Here is a 19,460-nt window from a genome sequence, read left to right as displayed (position 1 = left end):
AGAGGAATACCATTGAAAGTTAGCAAGTCAGATACCAGGGAACATTGTCAATTCGTCTTTTAATGTGTTTAGTTCTACTTACACATAATTATTCACTACAGATCAGGTTGTATCTTTAAAAATATAGCAGTTAAAGAAGATAAATTCTGCCTATTATTTGGATATACAGTATTAGTCATCCGTTGGAGTGGATAACCAACATTTGGCTTGGCCTTTATCCTAAACATTGGTTGTCTCAGATGGATATTCTTAATATGTGGTTCACTCCTGAAAAATATATTTTTAAACTGTCTAAAAATGTAGACTTTAATACTTTTGGCGCGCAAAGAGAAGCCCCCTCCACTTCTTTATTTGATTTTTTGTTCTTTTTTTTTTTACTCTTTCGCTGATACATGCCAAGTCTCTTTTGCTTTTTTAGTCATACATGGTTGTCAGTGGTTTGATTGAAACAGTTGATAAAGTCATGGTGCATATGGTCATCAATCTCGAAGAGAAGCAGTCTACTGTTATCTCCATTGAGGGCACAACAAGTGTGGCAGGTAAGAAGTGATTTCTCTTTGTATGGCTCAGAAAAACATTTTTAGAAATCTGCTGTTATTTTTGGGTTATAAACAACAATTATTCTTTCCCCTAAACTATTCAAAATAAAGATCAACATTGCATGTCCTATACATTTTATAATTGCAGGCTCTCAGTGACTATGGATTATGTAAGTTAAGAAAATACACAAAAATCATTACAGTAAAATAGTGAAAATGCCTTTATATTGCTTCACTGCTATTATGGCTGCTCTTTTCATCTTTAGCCAAGTCAGATGTTTTCTTTGAGAGGTGAGGATTTTGTTTTTATAATATAATAATATTTATTTATTTAGCTTTTACGAAACGCCAAATTCTCCCCTGGGGATAAATAAAGTGATATCTATCTATCTATCTATCTATCTATCTATCTATCTATCTATCTATCTATCTATCTATCTATCTATCTATCTATCTATCTATCTATCTATCTATCTATCTATCTATCTATCTATCTATTATATAGAGACTTTCATATCTATCTATCTATCTATCTATCTTTAAAGAGTGCACAAAAACCTTTAATGAAATGTTACTTTTCAATATCATGAAGATATATCAGAATAAACATACTATATTTAAATAGTATAGTATGTAAGTATATTCTAATATAGAAAAGGTTCCTTTTCTAGGGTAAACCCCACAAGTACACAAGATGAATGTTGGAATACCACACAATCACATACAGCTCTGTGGAATGTGAGGCAGTATAGGGAACCAACAGCCACAGGATCAAGACATTAACAGACGCTACAGAGTGCACCCATGCAAACACCCCTAATCACTAACTCACACAAGACTGCTGAATGTGACTAACTGTATGTCTTTGGACCATGAGAGGACTCTATCCTCTCTGGAGATAATTCAAATACACACACACACACATACACAAAGAGAAAGTGAATTCTCCACAAAGAATACACACGAGCTGGAAATTAAATGTGTCTTGATAGTATGAGGGAGTAGTGCTATCTGCTACACCATCATTCCCGTCAAGAGTGAGAATTAAAGAACAGGCACAAAAAAATCATTCCTTTTTGCAATTTGGAACCAATAGCTAAATGTTTTTATCACATCCTCAGTGTTCATTATTTTTTCAGATTTTATAGTATAGCCTTCTATATTCTGTGCTGTTTAGCAGATTATTGAAAGAGGCATGTAACAGTTTAAAGAACATGTATGGTTTTCTGCAAATGCTGAGGAGTTTTCTTACATCACCAAAGAAATATGTAGGCAAATGAAAACAGCAGCTTTACGTTCTCAGTGCAGTGGAATTCTATTTTTAAACTGTCATGGTTTGAATTTGCAGGCTCCTCCCACTGATCAAACACTTCCATGCAGCCTTTCTTCAATTTGATTTACACACTTTATATTCAGTTGTTTTGCTTTGTACTGTATTTACGTGTGTTCTACAATTCACTCTGTCATAATTTTGTTACTAATTTTTGAGTTTCTATACTAAAATCTAACTAACATTTTCTAAGTGTAGTCCGATTATTAGAAAAACTGTCCAAGTTAGGCATGCTGATCATCTCTTTCACCTGCCAGTGGCGTTTCTCCATATAGGAAATCTCTTATCATTTTATAAGCTCTCAGTGCATTATTCTCTCGGGTAGAAAACATACTGTACACTTTTTAAAATTAATGGACACAGATTTCTTTCTTCCTTTTTCAATCATAATTTACCCATTTTAGAAAATTTGTCGATGAGACTTTCTAAAATATAAACTGGTACAGAAACATTATCCAAATGCTTTTTTTTGTAGACCTTTGTATGCTTTTATTTTAAGTAATAAATATTTTTCTTGTTTTGTCACACTTCAGATTATTCTCTGATGAAACTGCCACAGACTGTGAACCCAAGCAACTATCGCTTCCCTGCACAGGGCAAGAACTACATCTCGGTTCCTGCTGAAGCATTCAACCTGAAATGTGAGCTAATTATTATTATTGTTTAGGCTGTTAATATTATTGAATAAACAATACTGTAATTTAATATTTTCTATGTATATACTGTATAGTGCACAGATAGAAAATGCATGAATTTATAGTAATAATAGTACTGGTAGTAGTAGTGCCACATAAACAGAGCACTGGGAAATTCTTACTTGTGTGTCCAACCATGCAACATGTTGCCACTCTTCAGTCCCACAATAAGAAATTAACTTTCATGTGAGAAAGCTGTTTATAAATTTGAATTTGACATTCAGCATCACCATTACTTATATACACATGTATACATACATACATAAAAAAATGTTAGTAATTGTAAGGATTTTCTTAGAATGAGTAAATCAATAAAGCATACAATGCCACATCAGATACCTACATCTTTAGAAAACACAGACAGAAAATAACTGTGAAGTTATCTTTACAGTTCCATAGATGAAAAGTAATTAACATTCATTCTATATTGGAATATGGAAATTAATAAAGGGTGCCTTTTATAAATGAACATATACATATAGTGAAGGAGTGATGTAATCATCAAAATTAGTAACAGCGATATATAAAAAGTAAGGCATGATCAACTGTTATAGGATTTTCTGCATCTTACAAAAAATTGATAAAATAAAACTAATTTAAGCAATTGAAGCTCAACTGGAATGAATGTGAGTGGGGAGGCAGCATAAAGAAGAGGGACGCCTCACGCCTGGGCAAACTGGTGAGGAAAGCAGGCTCTATTGTAGACAGAGAGCTGGACAGTTTGACATCTGTGGCAGAGCGACGGGCACTGAGCAGGCTCCTGTCAATCATGGAGAATCCACTGAACAGGATCATCTCCAGACAGAGGAGCAGCTTCAGCGACAGACTGATGTCACCATCCTGCTCCACTGACAGACTGAGGAGACCCCACACTATGCGACTCGGGGGGTAAACGTTAACATTATACAAAGTTATTGACTGTTATACCTGCCTTTGCAATCTCCACCTTGCATTTTTTAAAACTTGTACTGCACTTTTATTTAATTAATATTGTTTTTATCAGTATGCTGCTGCTGGAGTATATGAATTTTCCCTTATGGATTAATAAATTATCTATCTATCTATCTATCTATCTATCTATCTATCTATCTATCTATCTATCTATCTATCTATCTATCTATCTATCTATCTATCTATCTATCTATCTATCTATCTATCTATCTATCTATCTATCTATCTATCTATCTATCTATCTATCTATCTATCTATCTATCTATGTACCAGAGTTAAAATATTTGCAACACACTACACAGAATTAAAGACAGATATTAAGGTGAAGGTATTTCATGTTAAAATCTTGTTGTCAAGTAATTTAGGCAAAATAATGTAGGCACCAGTTGAGTAATACAACAGTATTTACTCACTTTCAAAATGGCTTCATTACTTTCACACTTTCGTGTTGGTACAATTAATTCTTCTTCTCCTAGTCCACATCCTCTTCTCATTTCTGTAATTAAAGGTGGCAAAAATGTAAATTGGATATGAGTAACTTTTGCACAAATGTCAGAGCACATTACTACAACAAAAAACTTTAGGCACTTGGGATAAGTATGGCAATGGAAATCAGTCCCTGAAGGGCATTCATAGCTTCACTCAATATATTTTGGAAATCTTATATAAACAGGAGATGGTACAGAATCTTGGTCTAAAAGGTCATTTCTTGTCAAAATATTGCCAGTATCCTTATGTAAAAGTCATGTATTATATCTTCCTACTAATTTAATTTTCCTGAAATAAGCCAGATTCACAGTAACCTCATTTTCATCGATAATAAGGTTTTATTTATTTGATACTTTTCTCAAACCCAAATATTAATAAGAAAACAATTAAACACAAGACCAACAATCATGCAACAATCAACAGGATAGATACAAAAATCAAGATAACAAATCATATAACAAAAAAGACTACAACACAGAATGTAAGAAGGATAAACAAAATCTACAGAAACTAAAAGTTAAGACAAAAAGTACTATCTTTTTTGCCAGTAAAGTACCGGAAGGAAAGAAACATTACGAGATCAAGGAAGAAATGGAAGATCACTCTCAGATGCACTGATGTAAAGAATTCCAAAGTTTGAGAGCCACAGCACTGAATGACCTCCCATACCATGTGAATAAGTTAGTCTGCCGGACCACTAGTAGTCCAGTGCCAGAAGACCTAAGTATACATTAAAGGGCTATGAAGGGGAACAAGCTCAGTTAGAAATGTGAGGGCAAAACTACGCAAAATACTAAAGGTGGTAAACAATTTGTAATGTATGTGTAAAGAAATTACTTCAATGGGTAAAGTGACAGAGAATACTGGGGACTAGGTGTTACTGCTGCAAAAATGGGACAACAGCCTTTTTAGCAGGGAAAAAAACAATTTGTGTGTTTTGTGTAAATGTTTTCTGAAAACGGCAAACTGTAGAATGTGTTCAGATTGGCAGTGCACTTTGACTTAAAGTATTTCTTTTTTATCATGTTGCGCATTCTATAAACATAAACCCCTTGGTACTGCTATATTCAAAGTATTTCAGACTCCCTCAGAATCTTCAGATTGGTGTCAGTTTGTATCCATTGTACTGAATCATGTTGCTGCCATATAAAGTTATTGTATTTGTGTGTTTGTGAACTACCTGATAAGAACATATGTTGTGCAGAATGCAAAGTTTAGTTTATGTGACTGGAAATTAAATCCTACTACAGTTTGTCACCCTACAACATAAAGCAGACAAGTCAGAGATGAGTTAAGTTGATTCAAGAATGCATATGGTGTTTACATGAACTCAGCTTATTAAACAGCTATGCAGCTTCACTGCTGGAGAGCCTTAAAAGCTGAGGGAGGTCCTTATACCTTACCCATTCAGGTCATCCTAGCTCCCATATACCTTACTGATAGGAAAAGAGGGGTACATGGCCTCCATCTAGGTTTAAGAAGAGCATAAAAAGGGTAAAGGTAAAGGGAAGATACTATGTGGAAATAGAAAGAATGAAAAAAATGACACAAAGGCAATATGATGGTTATAAGATGGTGATGTTAATATTCCTATAGCCAGATGGAGCTAGGTACATGACATAAGTAGATTGTTAAATATTAAGCACCATTGGCATACAATTAAACTGCAGTTATCAAGTGAAAGTGTGCCTTAAAACCTGTCAAGTTAATAATGCTTCTGGGGTAAGTCTGTGACATGCAGCAGCACTCACCTCCCACTAAACAGTGGCCAGCTTTGCCAGAGCAGACACATGGCACCCAGCATAGTGCTGGCAGCAGAGTGAGAAGCCACATTGGTCTTATTAGAGCTGGGCTGTTAACTGAACAGTAAGTGGCTGCTAATGAATTTTAACATGGAGCAACTACTTTCACAGGCAGGGTTCAGGAAGAGGCAGGAAACAGATTTGGCAAATTGTGGATTTATCAAGTGACTTTTTTTCTCCTTTTAGATCAGACTACCATTGTGGGCCTGTTTTATCACAAAATGCACAGATGTTACCAGAAGATCAACCCTCTTAGTACAAAGTAAGTGCAAAAAATAAAACCCAATAGTCACAGTCTGTCTGTCTGTCTGTCTATCTATCTATCTATCTATCTATCTATCTATCTATCTATCTATCTATCTATCTATCTATCTATCTATCTATCTATCTATCTATCAGCAGGGGACAACCACTTTTCTGTCTATTGTATTTATTCTGTACATTCACTTAAACACACCTTTATTTTTTATTGCTCTTTCCAGAGCAATCCTTTTTTTACATGGCAAAAAATGAGAATTTAATTTTACAAAGACATAATAAGCAATAAATTAAATAACATACTATAATGAAGCAGCCACTGTTATATTCAGCCATTCAACAATATACAAAATACACTTGGACTGTATAATAGTTTGAGATAATGGCGAAGGCTAAAGAAAAGGTGTATGATGAATTGTATGAGAGGTTGGACACTAAGGAGGGAGAAAAGAACCTGTACAGATTGGCTAAACAGAGGGACCGAGCTGGGAAAGATGTGCAGAAGGTTAGGATGGTAAAGGATAAAGATGGAAACGTACTCACAAGCGAGGAGAGTGTGTTGAGCAGATGGAAAGAGTACTTTGAGAGGCTGATGAATGAAGAGAATGAGAGAGAGAAGAGGTTGGATGATGTGGAGATAGTGAATCAGAAAGTGCAATGGATTAGCAAGGAGGAAGTAAGGACAGCTATGAAGAGGATGAAAAATGGAAAGGCCGTTGGTCCAGATGACATACCTATGGAAGCATGGAGGTGTTTAGGAGAGATGGCAGTGGAGTTTTTAACCAGATTGTTTAATGGAATCTTGGAAATTTAGAAGATATCTGAGGAGTGGAGAAGAAGTGTACTGGTGCTGATATTTAAGAATAAGGGGGATGTGCAGGACTGCAGTAACTACAGGGGAATAAAATTGATGAGCCACAGCATGAAGTTATGGGAAAGAGTAATGGAAGCTAGGTTAAGAAATGATGTGATGATTAGTGAGCAGCAGTATGGTTTCATGCCAAGAAAGAGCACCACAGATGTGATGTTTGCTCTGAGGGTGTTGATGGAGAAGTTTAGAGAAGGCTAGAAGGAGTTGCATTGCGTCTTTGTGGACCTGGAGAAAGCATGTGACAGGGTGCCTCGAGAGGAGCTGTGGTATTGTATGAGGAAGTCGGGAGTGGCAGAGAAGTACGTAAGAGTTGTACAGGATATATACGAGGGAAGTGTGACTGTGGTGAGGTCTACGGTAGGAATGACAGAGGTGGGATTACATCAGGGATCGGCTCTGAGCCCTTTCTTATTTGCAATGGTGATTAGACAGGAGTCCCCGTGGACTATGATGTTTGCTGATGACATTGTGATCTGTAGCGATAGTAGGGAGCAGGTTGAGGAGACCTTGGAGATGTAGAGGAGACCCTGGAGAGGTGGAGATATGCTCTGGAGAGGAGAGGAATGAAGGTCAGTAGGAAGAAGACAGAATACATGTGTGTGAATGAGATGGAGGTCAGTGGAATGGTGAGGATGCAAAGAGTAGAGTTGGCGAAGGTAGATGAGTTTAAATACTTGGGATCAACAGTACAGAGTAATGGGGATTGTAGAAGAGAAGTGAAGAAGAGAGTGCAGGCAGGGTGGAGTGGGTGGAGAAGAGTGATAGGAGTGATTTGAGACAGACGGGTATCAGCAAGAGTGAAAGGGAAGGTCTACAGGACGGTAGTGAGACTAGCTATGTTATATGGGTTGGAGACGCTGGCACTGACCAGAAAGCAGGAGACAGAGCTGGAGGTGGCAGAGTTGAAGATGCTAAGATTTGCATTGGGTGTGACAAGGATGGATAGGATTATAAATGAGGACATTAGGGGGTCAGCTCTAGTTGGACGTTTGAGAGACAAAGTCAGAGAGGCGAGATTATGTTGGTTTGGACATGTGCAGAGGAGAGATGCTGGGTATGTTGGGAGAAGGATGCTAAGAATAGAGCTGCCAGGGAAGAGGAAAAGACGAAGGCTTAAGTGAAAGTTTATGGATGTGGTGAAAGAAGAAAGACTTGCCCAATAAATGCATTTTATTTTACTTTAAATATAAAATGATATAAACCATGAACAATAACTGAAACTGTTGCTTTTTGCTTTTCACTCTATCAAGTGGATAATATCAGTTGTTTTTCAGCTTGCCATTGATTACCTTTTGATAAATGAATGCTTGACATATATGCATCTCAAAATGAATTACAGGATGACTAAATATGGAGTCATAATACAATAAATAAAACACATTTATCACAGTGCACAGTCACTTCTTTCAGGTCACATTAATTATAAGCTACACTCCCTTAATTAATGGATAACTACATTCAGGAAAAAGTTAATATCAACACAGATTTTCTCATGCTGTTTGACTTCCGGATAATCAACAGAGATTTTTTTTTATATAAAATAATTCAGTAGAACTCAACATGGACAGAGATATTTGATGGATTAATCCAGAACTAATGCACATAAATTTATTCATAAGGATTTCAGACAGTTTAACAAGGAAGCATGAGGTGAAAATAAAAGAGCCACACAGGCAGTAAAGACATGACATTGCACACCTTCATTGCCAAGATGACAGGATTATCTTGCGACACAAAAAGTACATTTTATTTTTCAAGAAGTAAATGGGTAAAAGACAGCTTTAAAGTTTAAAGTACAATCTCACTGAGAGGTAGCATAAAAATCAGATAATTCTATGGCTCCTGATAATACAATAACAACGCCTTTCAGGACTTCTGCAATTTTTAACATTTGATCAGTTTTTTTTCACCAGTAAACAAAATAGAGCTGCTCCCATCATAGCTAAATTATTAGAGTAATAAAAATCTGTTTCTAACTGTAAACTAAACTTTATTGTTCTCATAAGCATATACACTACTGGTTCCTTACACGTAGTGCAGCAGAAGCACCAATAACAAGACACAGCTGTTACAAAGAAAGTAGACATGGCCATGTATGTTAAGAGAATCAAACTAAGTTTTAATGAAGGAAATGTCCTACATTAGTTCCATGTAATTCTTTATTTTTAGAAACAGTAGTTGTGTACTGAGACTTAGGATACTAAAATCCCCTGAACACTGTCCACAGTATTTTTACTTTTAAGGCCATTAGTGTTACCAAAGATAGAGCTATAGCCATCTGCTATCACATGCCCATGTGATGTTTCATTGGCCTGAGCTCAAACTGTACAAACATGATCATGATTATTAAACTGCACCTGTGACTTATCATCTATGTACACCTATGACAGGTCATCTATGAAAATACACTGGAAAAGATTAACTCTTTTGTACTTTACAGTTAAAATTAGATGCATAATATAAAAACTTGAAATAAGTAATTGATGAGAAAGATTCTTACACTAAAACAATGTTTGTGCAAAGATGTTTTGTGATTTAATTTAAAGATAACTATTCTTATACTAAAACAATGTAAAAACAATGATGTTTTGTAATTGTGCAATTAAATGCACTTCTTTATGGTTTAATTTAATGCTATTGTTTTGTTAAAGCATTAAAGAAGCAGCTGCCTTTAAAGACTACCGTATCACAGCCACAAGTTACATCATCTCCTTAAAAGTGGATCCTCCCCCGGCCTTGTCTGTCAACCTGTCAGGAAATCCTCTGATCAAAATCGTCCTGATTCATGTTCTGGTAAGAAAGTACAAACTGCTTTGGGCTGACCAGCTCACCCGGGTGACACTTGATGCTATATAAAACAGGAAGTCATGTATTTTGCATACAGCGGGATAATTTAATTCAATTAATGCACAAGCCAGTCTGCTGTTAAGATGCTAACATCAGATCACAATGTTGGGGGTAAACACTAGGCTGTTTCTGCTCCCAGTAACAAGGTCATTTCAAGCTGTACAGCCACAAACGTGGCATGCTTGATGACTTTGTCCATGTTTTTCTCACCCACTTTTTTCAACTCATAAATTAACATTTTTTATTTAGCTAAAAGAGAGCACTTGGATTTTGGGCACTAAACTTATCTTTGAATCCCCAACATAATTACAGAGAGGCCAGTTAAAGTGCTGCTGTGCAAATCTTTTGAACAGTCAGGAACATTCTTGCCCTTTATCTCACTGACATATCTCAAATGATCTGATTTAAACATATAAACTAGAACAGACTAAAGCACGCACATATTTCATTTACAATTTTACAGTTTCTGTGCTTTTTGCCAAGATTTTGCATCACAACCTGTTATTATCTCAAGCCTGTGGTATCCCTTTTTTTGAATTGCATTTCATTTAGTACAACCCATAGCACACAGTGAATGAAAAGTAATGTTGCTGAAATCAGGCCATTTTGGTTTCACTAATTTGAAAGAGGAAAATTATTTTATTATATAGATGGCTTTGATAGTTATTATAGATGAGAGTTTGCAACAGATACACTTGGCTGCCAATTTTCCATGGGAAATGCATTGAGAATACTGTTATAAGTAGGGATGGGAAAGGAAATGTACACATGTGGCCCCCGGTGGCTGGCTATTGGCAAATGGATGATTATTCGTTGGTTATTTTTAACCTTGTAATGTGAAATGCAGCTTTCTGATTAGAATAAAAATACTGTAAGTAGTAGCCCTTCTGTAAGGCTAGGCCAGTCATAGCAACCCTATCTTTAAAGTTATCATTACCTGACAAAAACCTCATAGAGAGAACAAGCATGGGGGAAGTCACCAGAGAAAGTGGTACCATTTATTAAGGTTTCAGGACGGTTAAGCCCATAATGCTCTTCCACCAGCCAGGAAGTATAAGGTGATCCAGATCTAATTATGCAATTTTCATTACGCTATAACTTATTAAGTTTTTTACATAGAAAATCACCCAAAAAATCACGGACCATTGAGAGGTGTGCGAACTGACGACATGAAGAATTGTCTTTGCACTGAACTGGAATCGTCCCTGCATAAATCAAAGTCATCCAGACGATCTGGATCTGCATAATTAGATCTGGACCACCCTGTATAGAGGACAGAGAGGCAGAAGGACGAGAAAGTGAAAGTAAATAAAGTGCTATGTCAAAAGTATATGTATCTTTTTGTCAAATCACAGGGGGAACCATACTCAAAGTCAGAGACCAAGCAAAATCCGAAACTAAAGAAAACTCAGTTATAACGTACATGGCCATAGCTATCAGGGTAAGAGACATTGAAGATAACAAGGGGATTAGGCCACATAAGCAAAAGAGAAAAATGATCAACTCAGTGACAGAGTAGCAGACAATACAAAAGTGGCATTAGAGCTGTCATAAAAATTTACAAACTCAGTAACAGTAGGCCTAGTCTTACTCAATGGATAGTAAACAAGGTACAAAACCAATACTATAAGGAGGTGAATGTAAACATATAAACGCAGTGTCAGAAGTCAGTTTACCTCTCTCAATAGACAAGTAACTGCACCAGACAGCCAGGTAACTGAAACTGAGAATGGGATGTGAGGGCCTACGACAAACTTGTTGGATTCAAGAAGAAAAATAAAAGGCGGTAGGCATGTAATGACACCAAAGCCATCTTTGAGAACAGAAAACACTCATCTCTACAAAGTGTTATTCTATTTTCTCATCTGGAATGATTTATAAGGACAGTCCTGAGTGCAGCATAGTTTTCTGGTGAGCTTATTTGTTGATCAAGCTGTTAAGATATACTAAATGAAGGTGATGGACCTTTTGTTGATTTGAAATTGCCTGCCTTTGCCTTTAAATTCTCTGTTACAGCTAATAAAATGCAAGAGTCACTGACATTTCTTTGTGATAATAATATATTGTCTCCTGGAGTTTTAACCACCTGAGCTGAATGCACTGTGGGCTCATTTTAACAAAGAAATGCTTCATCAATTACACTAACTTCATTAAATGTGCAGCATGGCATTGAAGCCGAGTATTGTACTTAGTGGGCTGTTTGGGCACTTAATGCCATATTTTTCATCATGTTTTCCAATACCATGGTTACCTCCACTAGAACTGACCTATTAATAAAAAAAATCTGTGATCAATTTTAGGACTACGTTAAAGCCATTCTTTTGATCTTGTATTTGTGGCCAGTTCTGTTTTGTAATCAGAAACAACTCTGAAAAAAGATTGGGATGCTTTCTTTTTAAACAGCACTGGTTTTGTTTACTCCATATCTTGAACATGATTACAAAAAGCTGTTAGGTCACCAGTGTTTTTCATAACATTAAACTCTCCCGTCTGTTTCTATTCATTCTTCATATTTTATAGTTACGCACTGTATAAAAAACCTTCCTTAAATATATACTGTAAAACAGCACTGTACAATACCTTCCACAGTGAGCACTAGAACAGCTAGAGCTAGAAACTGATCAAGTTTATTTATCATCTTTTGCAGTGAACATCATAGTCCAGTCTTTTTCAAAATGAGAATTTATAGAGTATCACAACACAATCAAAACTTTAGGTCGATTGGCAACTATTGCTCTTGAACAAAGTTTGTGTGAGTTTGCCCTGCAGTGCAAAAAGTGACAGTCCAGGGATGCCTCCTACTTTGAGCCCAATTGTGAATCGGCTATGACTGCAAACATATAAAAAATGACATTACCTATTCAATAAATGGATGGATGGACACATAAACGAATAAATAATGCACTGAATATCTACAGAGATCATCCATCCATCCATTTTCCAATCCGTTGAATCCAAACACAGGGCCGCAGGGGTCTGATGGAGCCACTCCTAGCCAACACAGGGCGCAAGGCAGGAACCAATCCTGGGCAGGGCGCCAACCCACCGCAGGACACACACACATACCAAGCACACACTAGGGACAATTTAGAATCGCCAATCCACCTAACCTGCATGTCTTTGGACTGTGGGAGGAAACCGAAGTACCACGAGGACACGGGGAGAACATGCAAACTCCATGCAGGGAGGACCTGGGAAGCGAACTCAGGTCTCCTAACTGTGAGGAAGCAGCGCTACCATTGCGCCACCTTGCCGCCCACTACAGAGATCATAAGAGACAAAAATCTCAATTTCAAATCTGGTTGTGTCTTCAAAGGTAGTCAACATCCCTGTTGTTCTTTTGCTCTTTCTGTACAGTTAATACACATGAGTAAATCTTGTTGCGTTTACTAAATCTGAACAACTGTGGACACACAGTGTCGTCTGCCAGTATGGAATAGCTCCCTTGTGGTAATATCGTCATAACCTGCTTCCTGTTCATACAGAAAACACTAAGTTAAAAATGCTCTTCATAAGACAGCTGTACCTTTAAATTAAAAAAGGCCTCTTTCTATCTTCATGGTTTAACTATTTCTTAGAAGGTGGCACCGACCAAAGATCTTTGTTCAAAAAGCTGGAAATAATTTAACGATTTTTGTAATGATGACAGTGTAACAAAACTAAAAAATATATACTGTATATATATTCAACATACCTATTGGAACTCTGTGTTTGTTTCAAGCCGCTCTGACTAGACAAAAACATTCCTAGACTTATATTGACAAAGATAAGAAACAACAGCTAAAGAGCAATTAATCATTTTATACACTGTGAAAAAGTAAGAAACTTAAAAAGATAACAAGTTATCACATGGTCAAACCTTTTCCATGTTTTAGGTGAGCCTGACAGTGGTCCGTCCTGTCCTTTGTTCTTTAATAGCAATATACAAATATAACTTCCTTCACAAAGTCCAGATAGTATTTCAAATGCTGTGTCTTTACCACATTATATTGTCTACGCTGCAGCACTCCTCTGCCCATAAAATGGCTTCACGAAATAGATTAATGTATGGACGAGATCCTCATAAAGTCCCTTCTACTCAAGATTAAACATTTGGTTAAATGCTTCCAGTTGACATTTCTTTTAAAATAAGCCAGAGCCAAATGTGTATTGAGGTGTTAGGAGCAATTAGTTTATGTCATTTTTGCTACTGAAAGTGGTTTGAAATTACAAACTGCACAGTATATTGCTTAAATATGTTGCTAAAAACTTTGTTGCTTGCAACAAATGTTCACAAATGGAAAAGCTTGTTTTTTTTGTATTTCAACACAGACTGATTGAAATGAAAATTATAAATCTAAAAAAATGCCATGTTTAAAATAAATGTTTTGGTATCAATAGTGTCACCATACTGCTCTTATATGAATTCTCAGTGCCTTTCTAATTGTATTTCTTTATTGAAGTAATCATATACCTGAATACACTGTAGCCATCTTACTGTGTGGAGAACTCCAGTTTAAAGGAAATCACTGCCTAGCAAAAGGTGAAAAGAGACACCTAAAGCTGAGATTGTGTGAACTAGAGCAGCGGCGTAACAGTGGTTACAATTTGAACTTGTAACCTAAGAACTCCAAGTCCGGCGCCTTTGCCACCAGACCACACAGCCTGTAAAAGGGCTGACTAAATGTTTTCCTGTTAAATTTACTTACATTTCAAAGGAAAACGTTTCTTCTTCTTGTTTTTTTCTTTCTTCTTTAAATGAGAAGTATTTTCACATAAAATGTTGGTTTAGTTCAAATTCCACTTGAATTCTTACATTTTACTTCAACACTGATAATAGAAGATGTCTGCTACGAATTAGCTAATTTAATTGTTGATTTCATAACAATTCTTACTATTTACTACTTGTATTTTCTGATTTTTATGAAATATGTAAACTATGCAGTAGATTTCACGAAATGATTTCTTCTGCACGTTTACACGTTAACATGCCAGTACAATAACCTGTAACACTAATCACGGGCAGAAATGGCCAGGATTCATTTTACATAATAACACATAAAACACTGTAAAAGACAGTATTACATAAACCAAGAATTTTATGGTCGCTTAAGAGGCTGCTTCCCCTTTTTAATGCATATGACCAGAACTTGTATTGGATTACAGTCCCTGGGGCTCACTCTGCCCCTCAAAGTATCAGATGTTAATTTCAAGGTCTGCAACTGGATGAGAAATTAACTCCTGCTTACAGAAAGAGGTTTTTTTTTCACTTTCTTGTTAAAAGGTAGAAAATCTGTTACTGCTTTACTCCTGTTACTGGTTAAGCACCACCTTTCTCAGTTCTGTTCTGGAAACAAGTCACAAATTGTAAATATAATTGAATCTTTTTTGTGATCCATCATTAAAGCGTAAATCACAAAACATTATGGGAGTAAATTAAGCTATCTGTCCCGTGAGCACTTGCACACAGTATTTTCTGCATCTGTGTCAGCTTCTTCATAAATTTCGAAAGCCTACATCATCTGGACTCTCCCATTTCACATACAGCTGGTTATCTGTGTTTCCAAGGTGTGATGCCTACAGTCAGAGCTTCACTATTACTAATGTGGGAACAATCAGTTTGTTGTACAGGATGGAAAAGGAAAGATAAACAAATTCAAGGTCCATTTGCATAAATATGAAGACTAAAGTACCATAACATAGCTGTTTCAGTCAAACTACCATTCGTCCTTCCATATATTCTTTGAACCCATTATTACAGTACACACAACAGACCGGAACCGACCTTGAATAGGATGACAGTGTTTTTCTGGACAAGCTTACATGGACACAAATGCTCATTCATACTGAATCAGTTCAGAATCACAAGTCAACCCAATTGCCACTCTTTGGGGTGTGGAGGAAAATATCATAGTGTCTGAAAAGAACGATAAAGACATTTGGAAAAGAAAGAAACTGTATACAGATAGTAACCAGGCATGAAAGTAAAACTAGAAACTAGGAGCCCAGAGCTGTGAGGCAGCAACATTAACCACCACTCCATGGAACACCATAAATCAGTCTTTAATTCACAATATAGCACCTTAAATCAAAATTAACCAATTCATTTTATATACACTTTATTGTCTTTCACCATAACAGAAAATTAATGAAACTACAAGAAGGTCAATAGGATTTCCATGTTCATGTAAAATGTAAGGACACAGCTGCCAGTATTGCTTTTTTTAAAACTACATAACCTGGTGATATTGCAGTTTAATTACTTAGAACAAAGCTGATGATTCACAGTCAAAAGGTCCATTGTGGGCTCTTGCTTTAATGCCAAATAATTTATCATTCAGAATTTAATTCCTGCTTATACTTATGATCTTTGTTTAGTGAAGTATGCTGTTTCTATGCTTTACCACGAGGGGTGTAATCTGTAAACCACACAAATGGTTCAGCTACATCTACCATTTCTATCTTGCACCATTCCAAATATTTTTATGCAATGATGAATGCATATAAATAGATGTGGGATACTTTGACATCTGTGTTCATTTGTGCTTTGAAAAAGAAAAAAAAAACAGTAGGTTTCATTAGAGTTTAAACATACACACAAATACAAAACATTCTTTAAAAATGGACTTTAAGTTAAATGTTTTGTCCATCTGGGATTATATTAAAGACCAAAGAGATCCATGTGGGCATCATAGGTTTTCTTAGGTGACGTCATCTCCTATGCAGATGTGAATGTCTGCAGATATCTCCAGACAGTAACTCTAGTCTTTCTGACCATTGAATTTGAAGTCACGGTATAGCTGTGGTTTTGAGAATCAGTCAGGTGCCAAATGCCCACCTTTTCCCCAAAAATGCTCCATGCATTACTTTCTGGGTCTTGCTAAATCACATTGTAGATGCAGCCAATAAGAAAAGGGATATGTAAATATGTAAGTGAGTAGATGAATGGAACTTTATTAAATACTGATTTTCATTTTCATATTCCTTACTGACACGAATGTATTGAATGAATCAAGCTCCCTTTCCAGAGGTGAAATTGGTTCTGTCAGCACACCAAACAAGGGCCTTCTAACATAAGACCAAATATTCTATTTTAAATAGTAAGCCAAAGTTAGAATTACAGTACATACACACACACACACCACAATAATAAGCATCTACTTGCTGCCAACATCTTTTTATAACTCTTCGAACACACCCAGGCCTTGTGGGGAAAAAAAGCTCTCCAGCTAGAACTTAGAAGATGATCAGTTTCAGATGCAAGTCTGCTGCATGACTTTTTTTTTTTTAGTATGGCCAGAAATCATACATAGAAATGCTAAGTAAGTGATGAAGCTGGTCTGCAGTGATATGCCACATAATCACAAGATGCATGAACAGACTCTGGAAAATTCTGTGAGTTCATGGCTTTCACAGAGTGCATGAAATTGCCATGGGTGCGGCATGCTTTGTGAATGATGACAGCTAAGATACACTTTAAGGTGATGACTTAAATAAATAATTAGATTTTCTGTTCTATGGATACTCTGTGTTTTCAGTGAATAATACCATGCCATACTATACCCGTTTCTAAGCCTGATTAAAAATGGCTAGATTTAAATTTTTTTTTTTACTTATTTGAACTTTTTATAGTTTTTTTTATAGTTGTCCTTGAAATGAAACTGTTCTTGCAGTTAGAATGAAGTTCAACACACAAAAGGTTATACAATGTGGATAGAAAGAGGGAACTGTACAGAGCCATTTTTTATCTTTGTACAGTGCTTCACACAGAGACAGAGCCAAGGCGAAATAATAAAATATCATTAAGAAAGGTGCTTTAAACAGACATCCATTTTCTCCTTTTTTCTTTCTGTGATAATGTTATGGTTATAAGTGCCACGTTGCTGTCAGAACACAAAATGTCATTCAAAGGTAGAGATCCTCAATTTTATCATTATTATCCTTATGAGACGAAATCACCACCTTTTAAATTTGTCTGTATTACAATATGTAATCATATTTTATTGAAATTTATACTGCATGAAAAACCATGCAATATCTTGTGCGATAATAAAGCTGTCTTTTTATGTCACAGTAATTATGCTATCAGTGAAACTCCCACATATAGCACTAAGCATTTTGCTGTAACAAGAATGAATGCTGATTACAAATATACCCTATATCAATCATTCTAAATAATTGCACTTAAGTGGGTCTTCATAGAGGCATCTTGTTACATGTCTTCATTTCCAAGCTGGTTGTGCAGGATGAGTATGCATTTGCTTTACCTCCTCTGTGTAAATGAGTGTGCCGTGGATTGTTTGTGACAGCACAGCTGTGCTGGCATTGCTTTTTAGGACAGTGTGATTTCATCCTGACTCAAACAAACACTGTCAAATGGATCTCCGGAGCTTGAATCATCTCAAGCCTAACTACTTTGGCTTCTTTTTATTTTCACCTTCTTAATATGACATTATCTCAGATCATGCTCTAAACCTGTCAGTTTTCATTCAGATCAGTATCCATAAAGTTAGAGTATACAGCTCTAAATAGGCTTCAAAAGAAAGTGATCATGAATCCGAGGATAAGTTGTGCTTTATTGGCTAACTGAGCAGACAGCAATATGCAAGTTTTAGAGGCAGCTCAGGCCCCTTCTTCAGGCAAGTTGTAGTATCCTAAGGAAGTTACCTGAGCTGCCTCAAAAGCTTGTATATTGTAATCTGTTCAGTTAGCCCAAAAAAGGTGCCATTTTACTTCACTTCTTATTGGATCCATAATGGCTAACATGGTAGCGCACCCCACTACTACTCACATGAATGGGGTAATACAAGGACACATTTCACAGTTACTGCACTGCATGTGCTTCAGGTATTGAGACTTTAAGGACACAAGCATTCTGTTGTAAAGCACACACAGAGCCTAATTCAATACCAAAAGTAATGGACTTAAGGCCTTTCATGGGGCAATAATTTCTTTGTGCCACATACTTACTCACTGCAGGACACGTTAGAGGTGCTAAATGACCAAGCTATAGCTTGAAGAAGCATAATGAGAACACACCATTAACAACACTGTAACCCAGAATCCACCCAGATTTAAGCAGAATGCTCTTATTCAGTTATTTCTACCTGCTGTGCCAATGTATTTCTTATTCAAATCTGAAATGAACATTAATATTAACAAGAGTGTTTTTAGTAGTTTGGCCTACAGGTGTCTTTTAACTGAAATTATTCTAAGAATACCTCATTTTTGTTTATGTTTTTCTGTTAATACTGCATGTTTTTTTTAGCTTCTCTCAATTATTTTGGTCCAACATGATGATCTTTTTACTAATTTTCTGCTACTGTACTAAACCTGAAGTGCCTGAATGTACACAAATGTCTTTCAATCTAGAACAATAAACCATCCATCCATCCATTATCCAACCCGCTATATCCTAACTACAGGGTCGCGGGGGTCTGCTGGAGCCAATCCCAGCCAACACAGGGCGCAAGGCAGGAACAAATCCCCAGGCAGGGCACCATAACACTGCAGGGCGCACACACACACCCACACACCAAGCACACACACGGGACAATTTAGGATCGCCAATGCACCTAACCTGCATGTCTTTGGAATGTGGGAGGAAACACATGCAAACACGGGGAGAACATGCAAACTCCATGTAGGGAGAACCCGGGAAGCAAACCCGGGTCTCTTAACTGCGAGGCAGCAGCGCTA

The 19,460-nt window shown here is 36.5% G+C and overlaps 1 protein-coding gene across 2 annotated transcripts in view; it reads left to right on the top strand.

Moving 5' to 3' along the window:
• Positions 1-19,460, top strand: part of adgrd1 (adhesion G protein-coupled receptor D1) — a 161,368-nt gene that overhangs the window by 18,427 nt on the left and 123,481 nt on the right. For both annotated transcript variants that reach the window (XM_039772048.1, XM_039772047.1), the window contains 4 exons: positions 419-539; positions 2,403-2,510; positions 5,993-6,068; positions 9,587-9,728. In XM_039772048.1, coding sequence (XP_039627982.1) covers positions 419-539; positions 2,403-2,510; positions 5,993-6,068; positions 9,587-9,728 — 447 coding nt within the window. The remainder of the gene's footprint in view (positions 1-418; positions 540-2,402; positions 2,511-5,992; positions 6,069-9,586; positions 9,729-19,460) is intronic.

This window comes from Polypterus senegalus, chromosome 12 (assembly GCF_016835505.1).
Source record: "Polypterus senegalus isolate Bchr_013 chromosome 12, ASM1683550v1, whole genome shotgun sequence".
Taxonomy (NCBI): domain Eukaryota; kingdom Metazoa; phylum Chordata; class Cladistia; order Polypteriformes; family Polypteridae; genus Polypterus; species Polypterus senegalus.
Note: the sequence above shows the minus strand (reverse complement) of the source record. Positions and strands in the feature narration are given on the sequence as shown.